The sequence below is a fragment of the Corythoichthys intestinalis genome, chromosome 1 (genome assembly GCF_030265065.1).
Source record: "Corythoichthys intestinalis isolate RoL2023-P3 chromosome 1, ASM3026506v1, whole genome shotgun sequence".
In the NCBI taxonomy this organism is placed as follows: Eukaryota; Metazoa; Chordata; class Actinopteri; order Syngnathiformes; family Syngnathidae; genus Corythoichthys; species Corythoichthys intestinalis.
In genome coordinates, this window is record NC_080395.1 from 8,648,822 (window position 1) to 8,668,637 (window position 19,816).

A 19,816-nucleotide genomic window follows, 5' to 3' on the forward strand; every position below is an offset into this window, starting at 1 on the left:
CAATCCTAGGCGGCTTGCAGAGATGCTTGCTGCCATTTTACATGTTTTTGGTGTGTTTAAAGGGTATGACAACACCTGGGGAAATGCTAATATTCCATCATTTATCCATAAGCCTTCTGAATTCATATCATGCCACTTCGTGTAATTACACACATTGCAACACCAAGAAAATGATAGAAATTAGGTCGATTGTCAAGCTAAAACGACCCGCCCCCGAGATGCCGGAAATCTAGCATATTGTGTGCGTGACGTCACTATAAGGAAACAACCGGCTCAGTGCTTAGTACTGAATGGCAGGGATGATGGCGGACAATTTTGTTTCTAGTTGCAGCGACGAATCCGACGTAACGAACATTCTTCTATTGGTGACGAGGAGAGTTATGAACCTTTCTTTGGTGTCTTGGGTTATCAATTTGAGCCCAAACGAAAGCCAATGCAGCCTAATGAAAGGATCATTGAGGGGAGGAATCACACTGATGAAACACCGGCGGCAACAGAAACACCAAATGGTTTGTTTTGCACATCTTTTTGTGAAGCTGATACGCAGTGACTGCAAAATAATGTATAGAATAATGATCATTTATTGTGCTATCACCGGTTTTCACTCTGCCAACCGACACAAATAAGAATGGGATTAGAGGATTTGTTCTATATATTTTACGAGCGATAATTTATACATGTGTCCAGTCCTATATCCAATGCGTGATATGTTTATTATAAAAGTACTCACTCTGGCCATTTCCCTCCTTTGCTTTGCCTGGGGTGGTGGGGTGGTCTCATCAGAGCCAGTCATTGTCCTCTTGATATCTCGGGACATTTAGGTGGCTGCGCGTGTAGGTGGGTACCGCATCTGCTTTCAGCAGCAATTTCTTAGCAAAACCTGATTTCGTTTGTCCATAGTTCGTATAGCTTTCAGGTGTAAAATGCGCACCACACAAAACCATGCAAATGGCTGGGTCTGCAAAATTAACCCTCTTAGCACTGACGAACTTTACTCATTGTGTCTGCGTAGTCCCAGCTCTTTTTGTTGTGTTCGGGAAATCGTGGGTACTACATTGCGACAAAAGGCTATTTGTAAACCACATAGCATGACAGGTTTGAACCATTTTAGCGATTTTTTTGATAAAACACGAACGCAACTCTCTCGACCTTTTGTTTCCTTGTTATGACGTCCCCGCCCCATTCGGCTGTTTCCGGAATACTTTCGGAAATGTTCGTAATTTTCGATAATTTCTCATGAATGCGATTTATTTTTTTGTTAGCTTTATTACTATTTGCATAACGGTTCTATTTATCTCACAGCCCCTTAGTGTTTTAATACCCTTTAATAAATCCTTTTACGCAATCCCTATGTTCTTGTTGTCTGCTTGCTGTCTGAAGTGAGCTGCATTTTTTAATTCCGTGATCAAGCCAGCTGCACTTTTTCCAGTTGGGGGTTCCTTTTTAGGTTTTACCGCACAGACAGACAATGCATGTGGGTTGCAGTTGCTTTATAAGGAAAATCATGACTAATGTCACGCAGAAGTACAGTCCTGTGGTCTACGTGCTCGTCTGTCGTACGGGAAACGAGGGTTCGAACCTAGCTGGAGACAGTCATTTAATGGCATTTGCTGCTCGTTTTGTGAAATGGCGACAGTGCTGTCCTGCTCATCACTTTTCCACTGGGGTTCAATTTGGAAGGGCAGAACCGACGCCATGTTTATGTAGCTCACGAGTGACACTGTGGAAGCCCAGAATGCATTGAGTAGTCAACAATGGCTACCTACTAAAAAATTTTTGCAAATTTTATAAAAACGAAAACATTAAGAAGGGTCTTAATGTATAATTATGATAACTCATAGTAGCATTTATCTTTTAAGAACAAGTTGTCCGTTGTTCAATCAATCAAATTTATTTCAATAGCCCTTTAAAAAAAAAAAAAAAAAAGTCCTCTAAATTCTTGACAACAAAGACAACATGCTAATAAAAGGCAGGAAATTATTATACAATGACATTACGAAAACAAAAACAACACCGCGATAACAATCAAAACAGCAAATAAAACAAAATTCAAAAACATTAAAACACTTCAGTAATAAAACCAGGCTACCCTAGTCTGGGGAAAAATAGAGTAAATAAATAAATAAATAAAAAGTGTGTCTTTAACAGAGATTTAAAATGGCCTAGATTCATAATGGTGCAGATTTCAGTGGGAAGGCTATTCCACAACTTGGGGCAGCAACCGGAAAATATCAGTCTCCCCACTAGTTAAGTTTCGACCTCGGAAATTACCCTTCCAGAGTTAAGGAGGGTTCAACTTTCCGATAAATAAAAAGGAGCCTGGCCATTAATAGATTAAAAAACAAACTAAAATATGGACATCAATTCTAAAATGAACTGGGAGCCAGTGGAGCGATGATAGCACGGGGTAATATGTTCTGTGTAGGTCTAGGTGTACCGGTTAAAAATTGGGCAGCAGCCTGTTTAAAGGCAGCTGGGACAGAACCGGAACTGAGAGAGGTATTTATAAGAGCCAGCAGACTTGATCCAAGGCACCTAAAGCCTTCCTTCAGAAGCCGAGCTGGCATTAAATCTAGGGGACAGTTAGTGGGTTTCATTTCACTATTTCAGTGAGAGGTGACAATGAAAGGAGATCAAATTGCTCAAAGACAGTGAGCGGTTACAGAGGACGTACGTTATCCAATGAGATACCCGAGTTGCAGACATTCTGCCTAACCAATGAGACTGTTTTGAAAGAAAGTGACAAACTCCTCACAAGTGGCAGCTGATACATCAGTTAAGACAGTGGTGTGTGGGTTTAAAACAGAGTCAATAGTCTTAAAAAGCAGTCTTAAAAATATAGATAAAGATAAAAAAAATTAGACTTGACCTGTTTTAGGACCACCGGGTAGACAACTAAGATGTTCCTCAGCAATCCCAGAGAAACATGGAGTTTGTCCTTTTTCCATCGACGTTCAGCCCACCTGCGTTTTTGCCTGAGCAGGCGGGTATAGTCATTAAACCATGGAGTGGCTTTGGATTTCGTGCTTTTTTTGCCACAGAGGGGCAATGGAGTCTAAAACAGCAAGAGGAGGAGAAGAGGAGAAGGCATCATGGCGTCAGCATGCTGCTGTAGCTCTCCAAATGCAGCCACAAACTCTCCTGCTGTGGATGGAGTGAGGCATCGGCGAAAACAAGCTGGAGAGATTGGCTTTCCGGCAGACAAAGAGGTAGAAAACTAAAAAAATGATGGAAAGGTGGTCCGAGATAGCAGTATCCACTATTTCTCTGATGGAGACTGAAAGCCCAAGCGAAATCACCAGATCCAGAGTGTGACCTTGCTCAGGAGTTGAGGCATTCACTGACTGGGTGAGGCCCAATGAGTCCAGAAGTCCTTTAAACCAGGGGTCCGCGGACTGGTACCGTGGTGCATTTGCTACCGAGCCGCACAGAAATATTTTATTAACGACCGCAGTCTGGCCGAATTAACTTTGGCCTGTGCCCCTGCATAACACATCAATATCCCTGTCTACTTTATAATACTACAGTATACATTAGAATGTCATCATAGAAATCCATTGATTAGACTGCAAGCAGTACATCTTGTTTTGTATATACAGTATATCTATGTGCGCTTGTCCTCCATAATAACGTATGACTAGGCCGCAGGCGCAGCACTTTTGTTCCCCCACACTAGCGAAAATGACTGGAAAACAGACGTCTTTGGAGAGATTTTTTACGGCGAAAAAGGGCACCTGACGAGCCGGAAGATGAGCGTACAACCTCGAAGCCCCACGAACTGCGAAGGAGTGGATTTGTTACCCGTTTGTGAATAAACCGAGTGATTCGAGCATGTCTGTGCAACAGGAGGATCAGCTTGTAGAGATCGCAAATGACGGCGACCTTAAACATTTGAGACGATTAAAGTCATTCCGGAATATCCTGAAAGCGCTATGAGAACACTGAAAACCTTGCTACAATTTCTACCATCGCATCTTTGTGAAGCAGGCTTCTTAATTAATGCTAATCGACACGGCGTAGGCTTTAATGGCGAGAGAGCGGTGTGCAGCTAACATGGCAGGATGGGTCTGAGGAGAACTTTTCTACATGTCCATCCACGATCAAACGTAAGTTAATATTCCTTTCTTTATGGAAAGTTTGTAGTGTTTACTTTACATTTGCTGCATTCGCTGCCATTTTTAATGTTACGCGCATGCGCAGAACTGGATAGTTGCAGTTTTTTATGGGTTACAAAAAAAAAAAAAAAAAAACGTTCCGTGAAAAAAAGACCCAAATTACACCGGTCCGTGGTGCAAAAAAGTTTGGGGATGCCTGCTAAACTCATTCGCCAGCAGATTACCAGAGCAGCAGACACGGATGTTACAACTTCCTTAAAAAGAAGGTTTTTACATTACACGGTCCAAGTGAAAGGTTTCTCCTTGGTGCGCTTTCTTGCGTAAGTTTGTCTCGCTTCCGGGTGAACCTATTACCTGGTGTGTAAGCGCGTGTCTTGTTAACTCTCGCTTCGTAAAAAATCTTTTATCGCAGAGAGAGCAGACGAAAGGCTTCTCTCCAGTGTGTGTTCTCGAGTGTCTTGTTAAGACTTCCTTCCTACTAAATCTTTTATTGCAAAGAGAGCAGACGAAAGGCTTCTCTCCCGTGTGTGTCTTCGTGTGTAGATTTAAATGTGCCTTCTGGGCGAATGTTTTACCACAAAATGTGCAGACAAAAGGCTTTTCTCCTGTGTGTGTCCTCGTGTGTCTTCTTAAGTCTTCCTTCGAACGAAATTTTTTATCGCAAAGAGAGCAGACGAAAGGCTTCTCTTCAGTATGTGTCCTCGTGTGTTCTGTTAGCGATTGCTTCCTAAAAAATCTTTTATCGCAGAGAGAGCAGACGAAAGGCTTCTCTCCAGTGTGTGTCCTTTTGTGTAAATTTAAACCTCTCCTCTGGGTGAATCTTTTACCACAAAGTGTGCAGAGAAAAGTCTTTTCTCCAGTGTGTGTTGGCGTGTGTATTGTTAACGCTTGCTTTGTATAAAATCTTTTATCGCAAAGAGAGCAGGCATAAAGCTTCTCTCCAGTGTGTCTTCTTGTGTGTATCTCAAAATTTCCCTTGTGGGTGTATCTTTTACCACAAAATTTGCAGAGAAAACCCTTTTCCTCTCTGTGTGTTCGTGTGTGTCTTGCAAAGTCTTTCTTCCCACAAAATCCTTTATCGCAAAGAGGGCAGACGAATGGATAGTCTCCAGTGTGTCTTTTTGTGTGTATTTTTAAAGTTCCCTCGACAGTGAATCTTTTACCACAAAATGTGCAGAGAAAAGGCTTTCCTCCTGTGTGTGTATACACGTGTTTCATAAAATATTGCTTGGTAGTGAATGTTTTATCGCAATGTGAGCAGGAAAAAGGTTTCCCATTCGTGCGTTGTTTTGTGTGTCTTCTCAGTGATGCCTTGTTTAAGGATTTCGAAGCATTTTGCTCAAAGTCAATATCCTTCTCATCGGTGTTAAAGTCAGAAAAGTGTGATTTTACATCGTCGCTGTCCAACAGTGGTGCCAAAAGACCGTCCGGTTGCGATCGTCCCTCACCTTTTGTTGTCAGGTGTTGAAACAAGTTACTGCTTGCTAGTTTCACTTCTCTGCTCTCTTTACTTGGACCTTCGTCTTTGTCACTCTTCACACTAACAGTCATTGAAAACTTGGGGATTTGAAACAAGTTACTGCTTGCTAGTTTCACTTCTCTGCTCTCTTTGCTTGGACCTTCATCTTTGTCACTCTTCACACTAACAGTCATTGAAAACTTGGGGATTTCATCTTCCTGCTCTTCTTCTTTAATGCTGGGGATCTCTGGCTCCTCCTCCTGTTTGACATACGGCATCTCCGACTCCCTTTTAATGTGGGGAAGATCGTGCTTCTCTGGGTGAAGATCTTCTACTGCGATGTCTGTAGGACAAAGGATTAGGAAAAAAAAGTCACACTCTTGGGATGGAACTGCTGATATTTCATTTCTCTTTATGTTTTTCCAGTGGGAATTTGAAAATTTGGGTGTATGTTTTGGCCTAATATTACGAAAAGGTTATAGTGGTTTAATTAGTAATGAAACGAAATGTGATCTCACACTTTGTGGATTTTGGGCTGTGAAAAAATATCAACTAAACTAGTGAAATTTTCTCCAAAGAAAAAGAAACCATTTAAATCCAAACACTGTCGGAAATTACAGAGGGGCAAATAAGTATTTAGTCATCCACCAATTGTGCAAGTTCTCCTACTTGAAAAGATTAGAGAGGCCTGTAATCGTCAACATGGGTAAACTTCGACCATGAGAGACAGAATGTGGAAAAGAAAAACAGAAAATCACATTGTTTGAGTTTTAAAGAATTTATTTCCACATTAGAGTGGAAAATAAGTATTTGGTTACCTATAAACAAGCAAGATTTCTGGCTGTCAAAGAGGTCTAACTTCTTCTAATGAGGTCTAAAAAGGCTCCACTCGTTACCTGTATTAATGGCACCTGTTTTAACTCATTATCGGTATAAAAGACCTGTCCACAGCCTCAGTCAGTCACACTCCAAACTCCACTAAGGCCAAGACCAAAGAGCTGTCGAAGGACACCAGAGACAAAATTGTAGACCTGCACCAGGCTGGGAAGACTGAATCTGCAATCGGTAAAACACTTGGTGTAAAGAAATCAACTGTGGGAGCAATTATTAGAAAATGGAAGACATACAAGACCACTGATAATCTGCCTCGATGCAACGGCTCCATGCAAGATCTCACCCTGTGGCGTCAAAATGATAACAAGAACGGTGAGCAAAAATCCCAGAGCCACACAAGGAGACCTAGTCAATGACCTACAGAGAACTGGGACCACAATAACAAAGACTACTATCAGTAACACAATGCGCCGCCAGGGATGTCACATCCTGCACTGCCAGACGTGTCCCCCTGCTGAAGAAAGTACACGTCCAGGCCCGTCTGCGGTTCGCTAGAGAGCATTTGGATGATCCAGAAGAGGACTGGGAGAATGTGTTATGGTCAGATGAAACCAAAATAGAAACTTTTTTGTAGAATCACAGGTTCTCTTCTTTGGAGGAAAAAGAAAACTGAATTACATCCGAAGAACACCTTACCCACTGTGAAGCATGGGGTTGGAAACATCATGCTCTGGGGCTGTTTTTCTGCAAAGGGATCAGGACGACGGATCTGTGTAAAGGAAAGAATGAATGGGACCATGTATCGAGAGATTTTGAGTGAAAATCTCCTTCCATCAGCAAGAGCATTGAAGATGAGACGTGGCTGGGTCTTTCAGCATGACAATGATCCCAAACACACAGCCAGGGCAACAAAGGAGTGGCTTCGTGAGAAGCATTTCAAGGTCCTGGAGTGGCCTAGCCAGTCTCCAGATCTCAACCCCATAAAAAACCTGTGGAGGTAGTTGAAAGTCCATGTTACCCAACGACAGCTTAGAGAACAGCTTAAGAGAACTAACTTTCAAAGGCGCCGGCTCAGTTAACATGTTAAACACTGACTATAGTGTGCTAAAATCAGGTCTTATATGTATCTCTTTCCAGTGCTAAATCCGAATAAATACATTGAAAACATCAAAAATATATATACATTTTTCAATTTAATGAAGCCACACTTCTACTTTGCAGATTATGCTTATCGCTGGGGGCGGCCCCTTCATTAACCGTGAAAAACGACGGATCACTCCATTTCAAAATGCCGATAATCAGAAGTTAAATTGTGAAAAGCAGTAGGCCGTCAGTAAATTAGCAGGGTTTCCCTTACATATAAAAGATTGTGGCGCACCACCACACCAAAATTGAAGCCACCACACCTTGAAAATTAGATTTTTTTTAAGATTCAAAGTAATTTCATTTAACAATGTGTCAATAGCTCATTATTTCTCTACTATTTGCCAGAAGTCGTCCTAAATAGCACGTCAAATACTAGTCGTTCCTTGACACACTTTATTTAGAAAATCACATCGGTTCTCCTGTTGCAAGCATGTGCCCGACTACAAGTTGGAAATCGTGAGAAAATCCACAGTAGGGTATTTCAAGTTAATGAATGTAATTCTGGTTTAAGCCTGTGAAAACAATCTTAATATTGACATTGACATAATGTTTCTAAGTTCTTTATGGCGTGTTTGACCCGAATCCTCGCGTCCCTCAATAGCTGGTTGTAATTTCAGATGAGTATTTGTGAAGTACTGTATTTAGAAAAGATTTAAGTTGTCAACAGACGAGGGTCCATTAACAGAAGGACTGTTATTGTTGTAGCAATCTAGTATGGATTAGGGCCAAATAAAGAAGAAAGAAAACGAGATGTAAGTCGTAAAATTGCTATAAAAAAAGTATCATTACGAGCTATGACGAAGCATTAGTGTAAATCCTTTTATTCATTATAATTTGATGTTGATGAGGCAAAATATTAAGGATTTCCTTTGTTGTTAAAGCTATTCTAAAACACAAGACGCTTTCAATATTGTTGATTATAACGGAGGTGGCAACGCACTACTTGAAATACGTAGCTGCTTTTTCAGTTACATTAGCCCTACGTAATAATAGGATCTTTATTCTCGTACTATTAATAAGACATTCATTTGCGTAGTAAGAGTTTGACATTTTTTCTCGTAGTACTCAATCATAGCTCCTAAGCTATGGTACACGTACGCAAAGTGCGAAGCGGCATTGGGCATGGGAAACCCTTCCTTCCGGGTGTGTCTTTTATTGCAAAGAGGGCATATAGAAGGCATCTCTCCATTGTGTGTTCTTGTGTGATAGTTCTCTTTTCAGAGAGAATCTTTTATGGCAAAAGAGAAGGGAAATGGATTTTCCCCGGTGTTGTTTTTTTAAACTTTCCTTCTTAGCGAATTGTTTACCACAAACTGTGCAGTGATAAGGCTTTTCCCCAGTGTGTACACTTGTGTGACACATTAATTGTCCCTTCTGGGTAAATCTTTTACCACAAAATGTGCAGAGAAAAGGCTTTTTCCCAGTGTCTGTAGTTAACGCATGCTTCCAAGAATATATTTTATTGCAAAGTGTGCAGGCAAAAAGCTTCTCCCCGGTGTGTGTATGCATGTGTCTTTTTAAGTGTTGTTTTCGAGAATAAGTTTTATCACAAAGTGAGCAGCCAAAATGTTTCTCTCAGGTGTGTGTGTTTTAACGTGACGGTTAAATAGTGCTTTCCTAGAGAATCTTTTATGGCAAAATGAGCAGGGAAAGGGCTTTTCTCCAGTGTGTGTCACTATGTGTTCGTTTAAACTAGGGCTGTCAAAATTATCGTGTTAACGCGCGGTAATGTTTTAAATTAATCACGTTAAAATATTTGACGCAATTAACGCACATGTCCCGCTCAGACAGTATTCTGCCTTTTGGTAAGTTTTACAGCAAGGTTTTTTGTGCTAACAGCGAACTCTTGTGGTCGCTTTGCGACATGGTTTATTGCTTTCTTGCCAGTTCAATATGGCTGCACGACGTCTCGGGCTGACGCCTACGTTGTAATGTTGTGCTTATATGATCCTTGGACAAGATTTGTCCGTAAGTATGGTTGTTGTAAAGAATGCACATATTATGTTAGTAAGCGAAATGTTATATTTTTTGTATGAGACGCTTTTTGTTTATGTTTTGTGAACCTGTATAGCGTGCTAAGCTAACGTTGTTGCTAATGCAATGCTTGTGTACTTTTTTTTGTAGTTTCACTGCGGTCTAAAGAGGACAGTGGTTTGAGGCCATTTTATTAATAAATCAGATGAAAAAGTAAGAAGTCTGATTATTAAGGCGTCGTTCACTAGCTGTCTAGCTTTGGAAAAAGTAGACGCTTCGGAGTGAGGACAGCATAGACAGATTTAAATGACAGTAGAGTGAAATGCCCACTACAGTCCTTATGTACCGTATGTTGCATGTATATATCCATCTTGTGTCTTATCTTTCCATTCTAACAAATTATTTTACAGAATATATATATATATATATATATATATATATATATAATTTACAGAAAAATATGGCATATTTTATAGATGGTTTGAATTGCGATAAATTGCGATTAATTACGATTAATTAATTTTTAAGCTGTAATTAACTTGATTAAAAATTTTAATCGTTTGACAGCCCTAGTTTAAACGTCTCTTCTCAGCGGATCGTCTACCACAAAGTGTGCAACCAAAAGGCTTCTCCCCGGTGTTTGTCTGCATGTGTCTTTTTATGTGATGTTTCTGAGAAAATGTTTTATCACAAAGTGAGCAGGTAAAAGGTCTCCCAACCAATTTTGTGTGTCTTTTCAATGATGATTTGTTTAAGGATTTTGAAGCATTTTGGTCAAAAGTCTTTATCCTCCTCATCAGTGTTAGAATTAGAATAGTGTGACATTACGTCGTCACTGTCTGAGAGTGGTGTTAACAAACCGTCAGGTTGCCATGGTCCCTCTCCTTTTGTTGTCAGGTGTTGAAATGAGCTGTTGCTCGCAGGTTTAGCTTCCCCACTCTCTTTGCTTGGACCTTCGTCTTCTTCACTCTTCACACTGACAGTCATTGGACACTTAGTGATTTCATCTTCCTGTTCTTCTTCTTTAATACTGAGGGTCTCTGGCTCCTCCTCCTGCTTAATGTACGGCATCTCCGACTCCTCCTGTTTAACGTGGAGGGGTTCGTGCTTCTGAGGGTGAAGCTCTTTAATAGTGACGTCTGCGGGACACTAGAAATGGAAAAATATCATGTGATTCGATAAAGTCGAGCTTTGCTCATCTCCCGCTGTGATTTTCAGACAGGCAGCCAAAATCTGATTTTTAGCCCATACAGATTGTAAAGGCTGTTTCAATCTAGCGGCAGCCTAGTGTGAAGGGTTCAGCAGCACCCCATTCATTGTACTGTATATGTGTAACAGGACATCTCAGCGAAAGTGAGCGGTGGAGAGGTGTGTCTGAACTCTTGGCCTGTACTGTATATACACTAGTCCTTCTCAAAAAATTAACATATTGTGATAAAGTTCATTATTTTCTGTAATGTTCTGATAAACATTAGACCTTCATATATTTTAGATTCATTACACACAACTGAAGTAGTTCAAGCCTTTTATTGTTTTAATATTGATGATTTTGGTGACCACACCCTGAGAAAGATTGTGGAGAAGGGCCGATTCCAGACCTTGGGGAACCTGCAGAAACAGTGGACTGAGTCTGGAGTAGAAACATCCAGAGCCACCGTGCACAGGCGTGTGCTGGAAATGGGCTACAGGTGCCGCATTCCCCAGGTCAAGCCACCTTTGAACCTGAAACAGCGGCAGAAGCGCCTGACCTGGGCTACAGAGAAGCAGCACTGGACTGTTGCTTAGTGGTCCAAAGTACTTTTTTCAGATGAAAGCAAATTTTGCATGTCGTTTGGAAATCAAGGTGCCAGAGTTCGGAGGAAGACTAGGTAGAAGGAAATGCCAAAATGCCTGAAGTCCATTGTCAAGTACCCACAGTCAGTGATGGTCTGGGGTGCCATGTCAGCTGCTGGTGTTGGTGTACTGTGTTTTATCAAGGGCAGGGTCAATGCAGCTAGCTAGCTTTATGGAGATGAACATTTCATTTTTCAGCACGACCTGGCTCCTGCTCACAGTGCCAAAACCACTGGTAAATGGTTTACTGACCATGGAATTACTGTGCTCAATTGGCCTGCCGACTCTCCTGACCTGAACCCCATAGAGAATCTGTGGGATATTGTGAAGAGGAAGTTGAGAGACACCAGACCCAACACTGTGGATGAGCTTAAGGCCGCTATCGAAGCATCCTGGGCCTCCGTAACACCTCAGCAGTGCCACAGGCTGATTGCCTCTATCCCATGCCGCATTGAAACAGTCATCTCTGCAAAAGGATTCCCGACCAAGTTTTGAGAGCATAGCTGATATAATTAATTGAAGGGTTGACTTCTTTGTATTAAAAAACACTTTTTTGTATTGGTCGGATAAAATATGCAAATTTTTTGAGATGGGGATTTTTGTTTTTTCTTGACTTTATTTATTTTTTTTGCCAAAATCATCAATATTTAAACAATAAAAGGCTTGAACTACTTCACTTGTGTGTAATGGATCTAAAATATAAGAAAGTCTAATGTTTATCAGTACATTACAGAAAATAACGAACTTTATCACAATATGTTAATTTTTTGAGAAGGAGTATTTTAGGAATACCGAAAGCAAAATTCTTGGCGGAAATTGAAAACCGAATATTTGAAACACTGCCGAAAAACTGAAAGGCCCAATAATATACATGTATACAATACATTTTTTGGTCATTATTATTCATTTTTTTGATGAATGCAAACATTTTCCAAAATGTTCTACGATCACCGAGGCTTGAGAAATTTGCTTTGAAAAGGTGCCGATAGAAACAATCTGTTTGGTCTCATTAATGTTCCGTCCAAAGAGAAAAGTGTCGATGCAGGTTATATCGTCCCTACCAATATTGGGACCAAACCTACGCCCGTGAATTCTAACATCGCCATATCGTGAGATCATCGTTATCGTGAGCTTTGTATGGCAAGTCAAATATGCATCAAAGCAAGTCTTATATTGCGTAAAAAATAAAACAACTGATGTCGTGATTTTACCCTCATTTTCTTTTGTTTTTCAGTTGCTCGTCGTGGCCTGATTTCCTCACCTTGTCTTCCACGTCTCTACTGTTTAGCTTGATATTTTTGATTGCGTTGGCCTTTAAAACAAGTCGAAAAGCGTCTCATACAATTAAATGTAATCACTCTAATGTTAACCGAGCGACCCCCCCTTAAAACAAAATTCACAAGAGGCATAAAGCTAAATCAATCGAAATGCTTTCTCGTGTCTTGGCTAGCCAGCTAAGCTAAACAAAACGAAGTTATGTATGCCTGGAAAGATCCAACATAAAGCCAAACGACTTTCACTAAGCTTTAAGATGGGACTATTCAGTCCACTAAATTCGTACTTCGGTACTTACCCGATGAGAATACTTCGAAGGAGCTCGTTTGTTTAGAAGGGAACACGAAACAACGGATCGTCCCGGATAGGTCAAGAGAGAGTGCTTCCGGAGCAGTAGTGTTGTATCGGTCGCGAACGATTCGGTCTTTTTGAACGAATTGTTTGGGTGAACGAGACCGAACTAATCAGCATCTGCACTGATTCGTTCTATGAAGTTAGGGCTTGTTCGCTGCGTGGGAGGGCGTTGAGCAAGCGGCAGCGTCTTCTGACATCACACACGACCAATCAGACGCCAGCCTCATCGCGGGCAGGGGAGGGAGCGGAAACAGAATCAGGGCGTCTGTCACTCACTTCCACGTGTAGCCAATAAACTGCCAGCGTGCACGCAAGGGGGCAAGACTGAGTTATGTCACTTCCCGTTCAGTGACTCGGTCCTCCGGTTCCTGACCTAGCTTGCTGCTAACTTTACTTCCCAGTAATGCGGTGAACGAGTCAAAAAATGGAAGGAAATGACTTTGTCACATATTTGTTAATGTGGAGCCTATCAAATGCTGCTCAAACAGACAAAACACCACACAAATCTAGCGAGCATGGTTTAGTGTACTACTTTTCTCAACAGACTCGGGACTACCTATGACTGACAACATACTATCAAATTTACAGTAGTTTAAAACACGGGTAGCTACGAGGCAAGCAAAAGTGAGCTGCGGTCGCGTGACGGCACTCACGGCAGTGAAGGGGGCAGAGAACTGTCACTATATGGAGGCTTCATGGCAGCGATATTTACCTCATATGTGCACAGAAAAAATATTTAGTATTATCACCATAATACTGATTTGCAATGAAACTGTATATACATGTCAATTTTTTCCGACTATTTTTATTTATTTTTTTCGTTTCAGAGCGTGTTGGTTGGTTGGTTTGACAAATTATGTCCATCCGTCCATCATGTGCTACTCAAAAACAACGCACGCGGATACGTCGCAATATGTCTACATTTTTCTTAACAGACTAATGAGAGTAGAAAGGCAACATCGTAAAGAGCAAACAATTATTTCTCGTCAGCATTTGACAATCTGAGTTGAGGGGGCGACAGGGGAGCTAACCGGATTATTTTATTTGTTAATACCACTGCAAAAATTCAATACGGTCATCTTAATACTGATTTGCAATTAAACTGTCGAATATCAAAATGCAGTATTGTTTTTATTTCAGAGCAGCACATTTGACAACTAGCTATTTACACTTTAGTTTTAACAATAGTGACCTAAAATAATAGTGATGAGCATAAAAACCTAAAATACAACAGAGTGAGAGGTAAATATGATGTGTTGGTCGTTCCATATTTAGAAATTAAACTTTCGATTTATTTTTATTTTCGTGACAAGAAGCATGCCGCGTTGGCTGGTAGCAGCAGCATTGTATATGTGATCAAGATCATGCTAAAGAAAGTCCGTGTGCCCCCGACCCCAAACCCCCACTCCCCCCACAAAAGAAAAATGTTTAACCGTGTCCTAAATCAAAATGCAAGCACGAGCCATGACTTAGATCCCATTGAACTAGGACAGACGACGCGGAAGTTCTCCCTCGCTTTTGCAGCAGCGGGAGGGAGACGAGGCTGTCTGTGAAAGCAGAATGATATCGTCTGTCACTTATTTCTGAAACTACGACGAGTGGTCAATAAGGAGCCTGTGTGCAAGAGAGGGAGGGACCAAGCCATGTCACTTCCCGTTCAGTTATACAGCGAAGCGGTCTTTGGTGATTCGTTCGGCAACGTCACTTCCGTTCACTAACCGAACGATTCATTTGGGCGGGGAGGGAGGTGAGGGGGGGCGAACGATTCGTTGAACGATTTGTTTGAACGATTTGTTTGAACGAATCTTTTTACTGAACGAACCAGAATGGATTCGTTTACTCAAGTGAACGACAGATCCCTTCACTACGGAGCAGTGGTCCGCTAAAATTCTCTTATATCTATCATTGGATGGTTTAAAAAACATATCTTCGTTTATCCAACACGTATCACTACCCAATCGTGACGGCCTACTGGATCGCGACGCACTGTGGTTTCTTTCTTTCTTTTTTTTTTTTTTTTTTTTTTTTTTGGAAGGGGGGGGGGTGATTTAAAAAACAAAACAAAACAAAAATAAAACACTAAATGATTATGCCATAGATTAAAGGAGTGATGGCAATTTGAAACTGAAACTTGCTCCGAGCCGATGACTTATATTTTCAGTGAACCACTGCTCCGGAAGCGCTCTCTTGCCGTTATTTCGTGTTCCGTTCTCCTCCTTAATTTTGTTGTTTAGCCTAGCTCGCTAGCCAAGACACGGTTACGCATTTCGATTGCTTTACCTTTATGCCAGTTGTATTTTTTTTAAGGGGGAGTCTCATACGGGGCGCCGTTTGTAAAGCAGCACATGCCGCTATACGTCACTTCCGCTCATTAATATTTATGACGTTAACTTGTGTGGCTTTGCTGTTAGCTAAGGCGGGACAAACTCTTGTTTGTCCCTAATAGGAAATGAATAGGAATAGTGTACCAAGGAGACATTTACAGAGCTAAATCCACAAATTCTGTCCGAAAATGATGTCTCTGGATCCAGATTCACTGGTAAAGATGTGGAAGACATACAAATGTAGGCTTGCCACCTGTCCCTTGAAATACGGAATCGTTCCGTAATTGGGAATTGAAAGTTGCGTTCTGTATTGAACCAATATGGAACGCAGTTTATTCCGTATTTCACAATTGTCCCATGGGGCGACCCCGCGCGACCCGCGGCTCCGGTGGCGGGGAGTGGCGGGCGGCAGTACGCCCAGCCCATGCACGTCTGTCACACACAAACAAACACCTTCTGCGCTTATGAGTGACCACTGAGCCAACAATAATGAACAAAAAGGGTAGGAGATATTAAAGACTGCAAGATAGTTATCTGCCTGCCCGCTGCTGTCTGCCCTGCACTGCACTCCACTTCCGGTTTCGTTGCCTAGTGACCTCGCTTCCTCTGTTCGGCACACCGCCCTGCGCTGCGCATTTGCAAAACAAAAATGTCTTCTTCAGCAGCAGAAGTTCAGGACACCCCACCTCATCCTCAAAAGGGGAAACGTCTCCAAAAAATAGAGTGGAATGGGAAGAGGGGAACCCATTGCTCGATAGTCACTGATGATGATTTTAAAGCGAACTGCAAGGCAGGCAGGAAAGTTTTTGTAGGGTCTCACGGAGGTGTAAAACAGCATGCTGCAGGGGACCTACCCAAACGGAATATAAGATCCCAGAAGAGCCTTTGTCACAATTCTTTGTACCTGAAACATCCCCGGAGCTTGATTTGGTATGTTATTATGCTCTTGTATATGGATAACATATAGGCTATATTTATATTTACCTTCATACATCTTGCATTGATAGGAGCATAGCTAGGCTATTTCAGTTGCTACTATGGTTGATTATTTTCAGGAATGTTGATTTTTTTTTTTTTTTTGAAACATGCGTTTATTATCAATCAATATGGAATGAAATTATGTACCCATAAAGAACATCTTATTTTGTTACGCTAACTAATGCTCCTCATTTGTAATCATTCCTAATAGATTAACAGCAAATAAACACTGAATAAATAGTCCCACTGCGGATATATACTATCTATTGATTGATTGATAGTAAATTTGACATCATCCCACTCCTATCCACTAAATTACTGCAGCAGAGGTGACACAGGTACAGTGCCTTGCAAAAGTATTCGGCCCCCTTGAATCTTGCAACCTTTCGCCACATTTCAGGCTTCAAACATAAAAATATGAAATTGATGGATCTGTGCAAGCCATCATATTGAAATGGAAGGAGCATCATACCACTGCAAATCTACCAAGACCCGGCCGTCCTTCCAAACTTTCTTCTCAAACAAGGAGAAAACTGATCAGAGATGCAGCCAAGAGGCCCATGATCACTCTGGATGAACTGCAGAGATCTGCAGCTGAGGTGGGAGAGTCTGTCCATAGGACAACAATCAGTCGCACACTGCACAAATCTGGCCTTTATGGAAGAGTGGCAAGAAGAAAGCCATTTCTCAAAGATAACCATAAAAAGTCTCGCTTAAAGTTTGCCACAAGCCACCTGGGAGACACACCAAACATGTGGAAGAAGGTGCTCTGGTCAGATGAAACCAAAATTGAACTTTTTGGCCACAATGCAAAACGATATGTTTGGCGTAAAAGCAACACAGCTCATCACCCTGAACACACCATCCCCACTGTCAAACATGGTTTGGGCCTGCTTTTCTTCAGCAGGGACAGGGAAGATGGTTAAAATTGACGGGAAGATGGATGCAGCCAAATACAGGAACATTCTGGAAGAAAACCTGTTGGTATCTGCACAAGACCTGAGACTGGGACGGAGATTTATCTTCCAACAGGACAATGATCCAAAACATAAAGCCAAATCTACGATGGAATGGTTTAAAAATAAACGTATCTAGGTGTTAGAATGGCCAAGTCAAAGTCCAGACCTGAATCCAATCGAGAATCTGTGGAAAGAGCTGAAGACTGCTGTTCACAAACACTCTCCATCCAACCTCACTGAGCTCGAGCTGTTTTGCAAGGAAGAATGGGCAAGAATGTCAGTCTTTCGATGTGCAAAACTGATAGAAACATACCCCAAGAGACTTGCAGCTGTAATTGGAGCAACAGGTGGCGCTACAAAGTATTAACGCAAGGGGGCCGAATAATATTCCACGCCCCACTTTTCAGTTTTTTATTTGTTAAAAAAGTTTAAATTATCCAATAAGTGTTGTTCCACTTCACGATTGTGTCCCACTTGTTGTTGATTCTTGACAAAAAATTAAAATTTTATATCTTTATGTTTGAAGCCTGAAATGTGGCGAAAGGTTGCAAGGTTCAAGGGGGCCGAATACTTTTGCAAGGCACTGTATGTATGAGGACAAGCAAATATTCAATCAATCAAGCAAATATTCAATCAACCCTCGATAATGAACTCAACAGCTGGTAGCAAGTGAAAGAAGCTGGCCTCGTCTACGGATCATCGGTTAAACAGGGGTGTCCAAACTTTTTGCAAAGGGGGCCAGATTTGGTGTGGTAAAGATTTGGTGTGGTAAAAATGTGGGGGGCTACCTGGGCTGATTTACGTAGAACAATACGTTTAAAGAAATTTTAGCAAGCTCTTCTGTGTGTCACATTTGCTTTATTATTATTTTCTTAATTCATAATTTCAACAATCTCACTTTTGTGGCGTTCTCTTTCGACCCTCGGGCTCTTGCGAAATACTGCTGCTGTGAAATTAAATTAGCTTCAAGTTGCTTTAATTTCTCGTTGCATATCTTTCGCGACTGTCTCTTTGCAAATGAGGTAGACACAGTTTTGTATTTTATTGAAGAAATAGTCCAATATGCACCTATCCTTGATGCGTCGCAGCCATCTTTTTTTATTGATTGTCGCCATTTTAGAAAATTGGAAGGGTCACACAGGGTAATGTTGCTTAGAGTGCTGCTCTTAAAGTTTTTCAAAGTTTCTTGAGAATAGGCTGAGTTTCTGTGGACAAGACAGTTGTAGATATCAGGGTAGCAGATGTCAGGCAGAGAGGGCGAAGACAGCGGGTCCAAAAATATCGATTTAGGCATCAAATATGGATCTGGCGAATGGATAGACTGAAGCTTTTCCACATAACGCCTTTTATGCAACGCATCCAATGAGTTTACAGCGTCAGATAACACCGGGGCTTCCATGAATTGCTCTATAAATTGCACGACTAATTGAAACCATTGAGAATAGGGCTAAACAATGACGGACAATATGGCGGCCGGATACAGCGACACGTCATTTTGTGACGTTGGTGAGTCGGGTCTATAGGCGTAAGCGTAAGGTGCGCATTTCGAGCAGAGGACGGCCACCCCACCTGTTAGAGGATTAATCTGTGCGTCCATGAACGTATTTCCTCTTCATGCCATAAAGTTCTTATGATAAGTTAGAGCCGTTATCAGCGCGATCATTTCGTGTTTTTCCTGTTATGTCGGCTGGGTGATCCCACTCGTTCTCGCTGCGTCGAGGAGAGCGTTCTTTACATTATATTCACATTGCACATTTGCTTTAAGAGGGAAGGTGTTAGTTTAGCATCCTAAAATGATGTTGTACATCCATATGAGTGTAAAGTGATTAGTTTTCGCCATTTTTATGGCCAAGATGACCGCACGCAGCACGCACTCGACCCCCCCCCCCCACCGTGTACATTTTACTGCGCAAATATGTATTAATGCAATTGGGGGGGGGGCACTTTGAGTGTCCTAAAAAGCGCCCTATGAGAGCGAGGCGTTATTAGACTTTTATTAAATATGCTATTGCTCCAAGTCCAACTGTCCCCCTTACTTGCACATGCTCAAAGGGCCCCATGTTGCCTGGGGCCCCCGGGGACCCTTGCTACGCCACTGGCCGCGGGCGCAACACATTTGTTCCCCCACACAAGCGAAAATGACTGGAAAACAGACGTCTTTAGAGAGCTATTTTACGGCGAAAAAGGGCACCTGACGAGCCAGAAGATGAGCCTACAACCTCGAAGACCCACGCACTGTGAAAGAGTGGATTCGTTACCCGTTTGTGAATAAACCGAGTGATTCGAGCATGTCTGTGCAACAGGAGGATCACCTTGTAGAGCTTGCAAATGACGGCGAGCTTAAACGTACATTTGAGACAATTAAAGTCATTCCGGAATATCCTGAAAGCACTACGAGAACACTGAAAACCCTGCTACAATTTCCAACATCGCATCTTTGTGAAGCAGGCTTCTTAATTACCGTATTTTTCGGACTACAAGTCACTCCTGAGTATAAGTCGATCCAGCCATAAAATGCCCAACGAAGAGGAAAAAAAACATATACAAGTCACACCGGAGTATAAG

At 41.7% G+C, this 19,816-nt stretch overlaps 1 protein-coding gene across 1 annotated transcript; it reads right to left on the reverse strand.

The window, feature by feature from the left end:
- Positions 1–493: 493 nt before the first annotated feature.
- On the reverse strand, positions 494–13,117 carry LOC130915827 (gastrula zinc finger protein XlCGF26.1-like). The gene is made up of 3 exons (XM_057835985.1): positions 12,935–13,117; positions 10,389–10,677; positions 494–5,917 (listed from the first exon to the last, which is right to left on the reverse strand). The coding sequence occupies exons 2-3, from the start codon at positions 10,597–10,599 to the stop codon at positions 4,386–4,388; spliced, it is 1,743 nt and encodes a 580-aa protein (XP_057691968.1). The 5' UTR covers positions 10,600–10,677; positions 12,935–13,117; the 3' UTR covers positions 494–4,385.
- Positions 13,118–19,816: the final 6,699 nt, after the last annotated feature.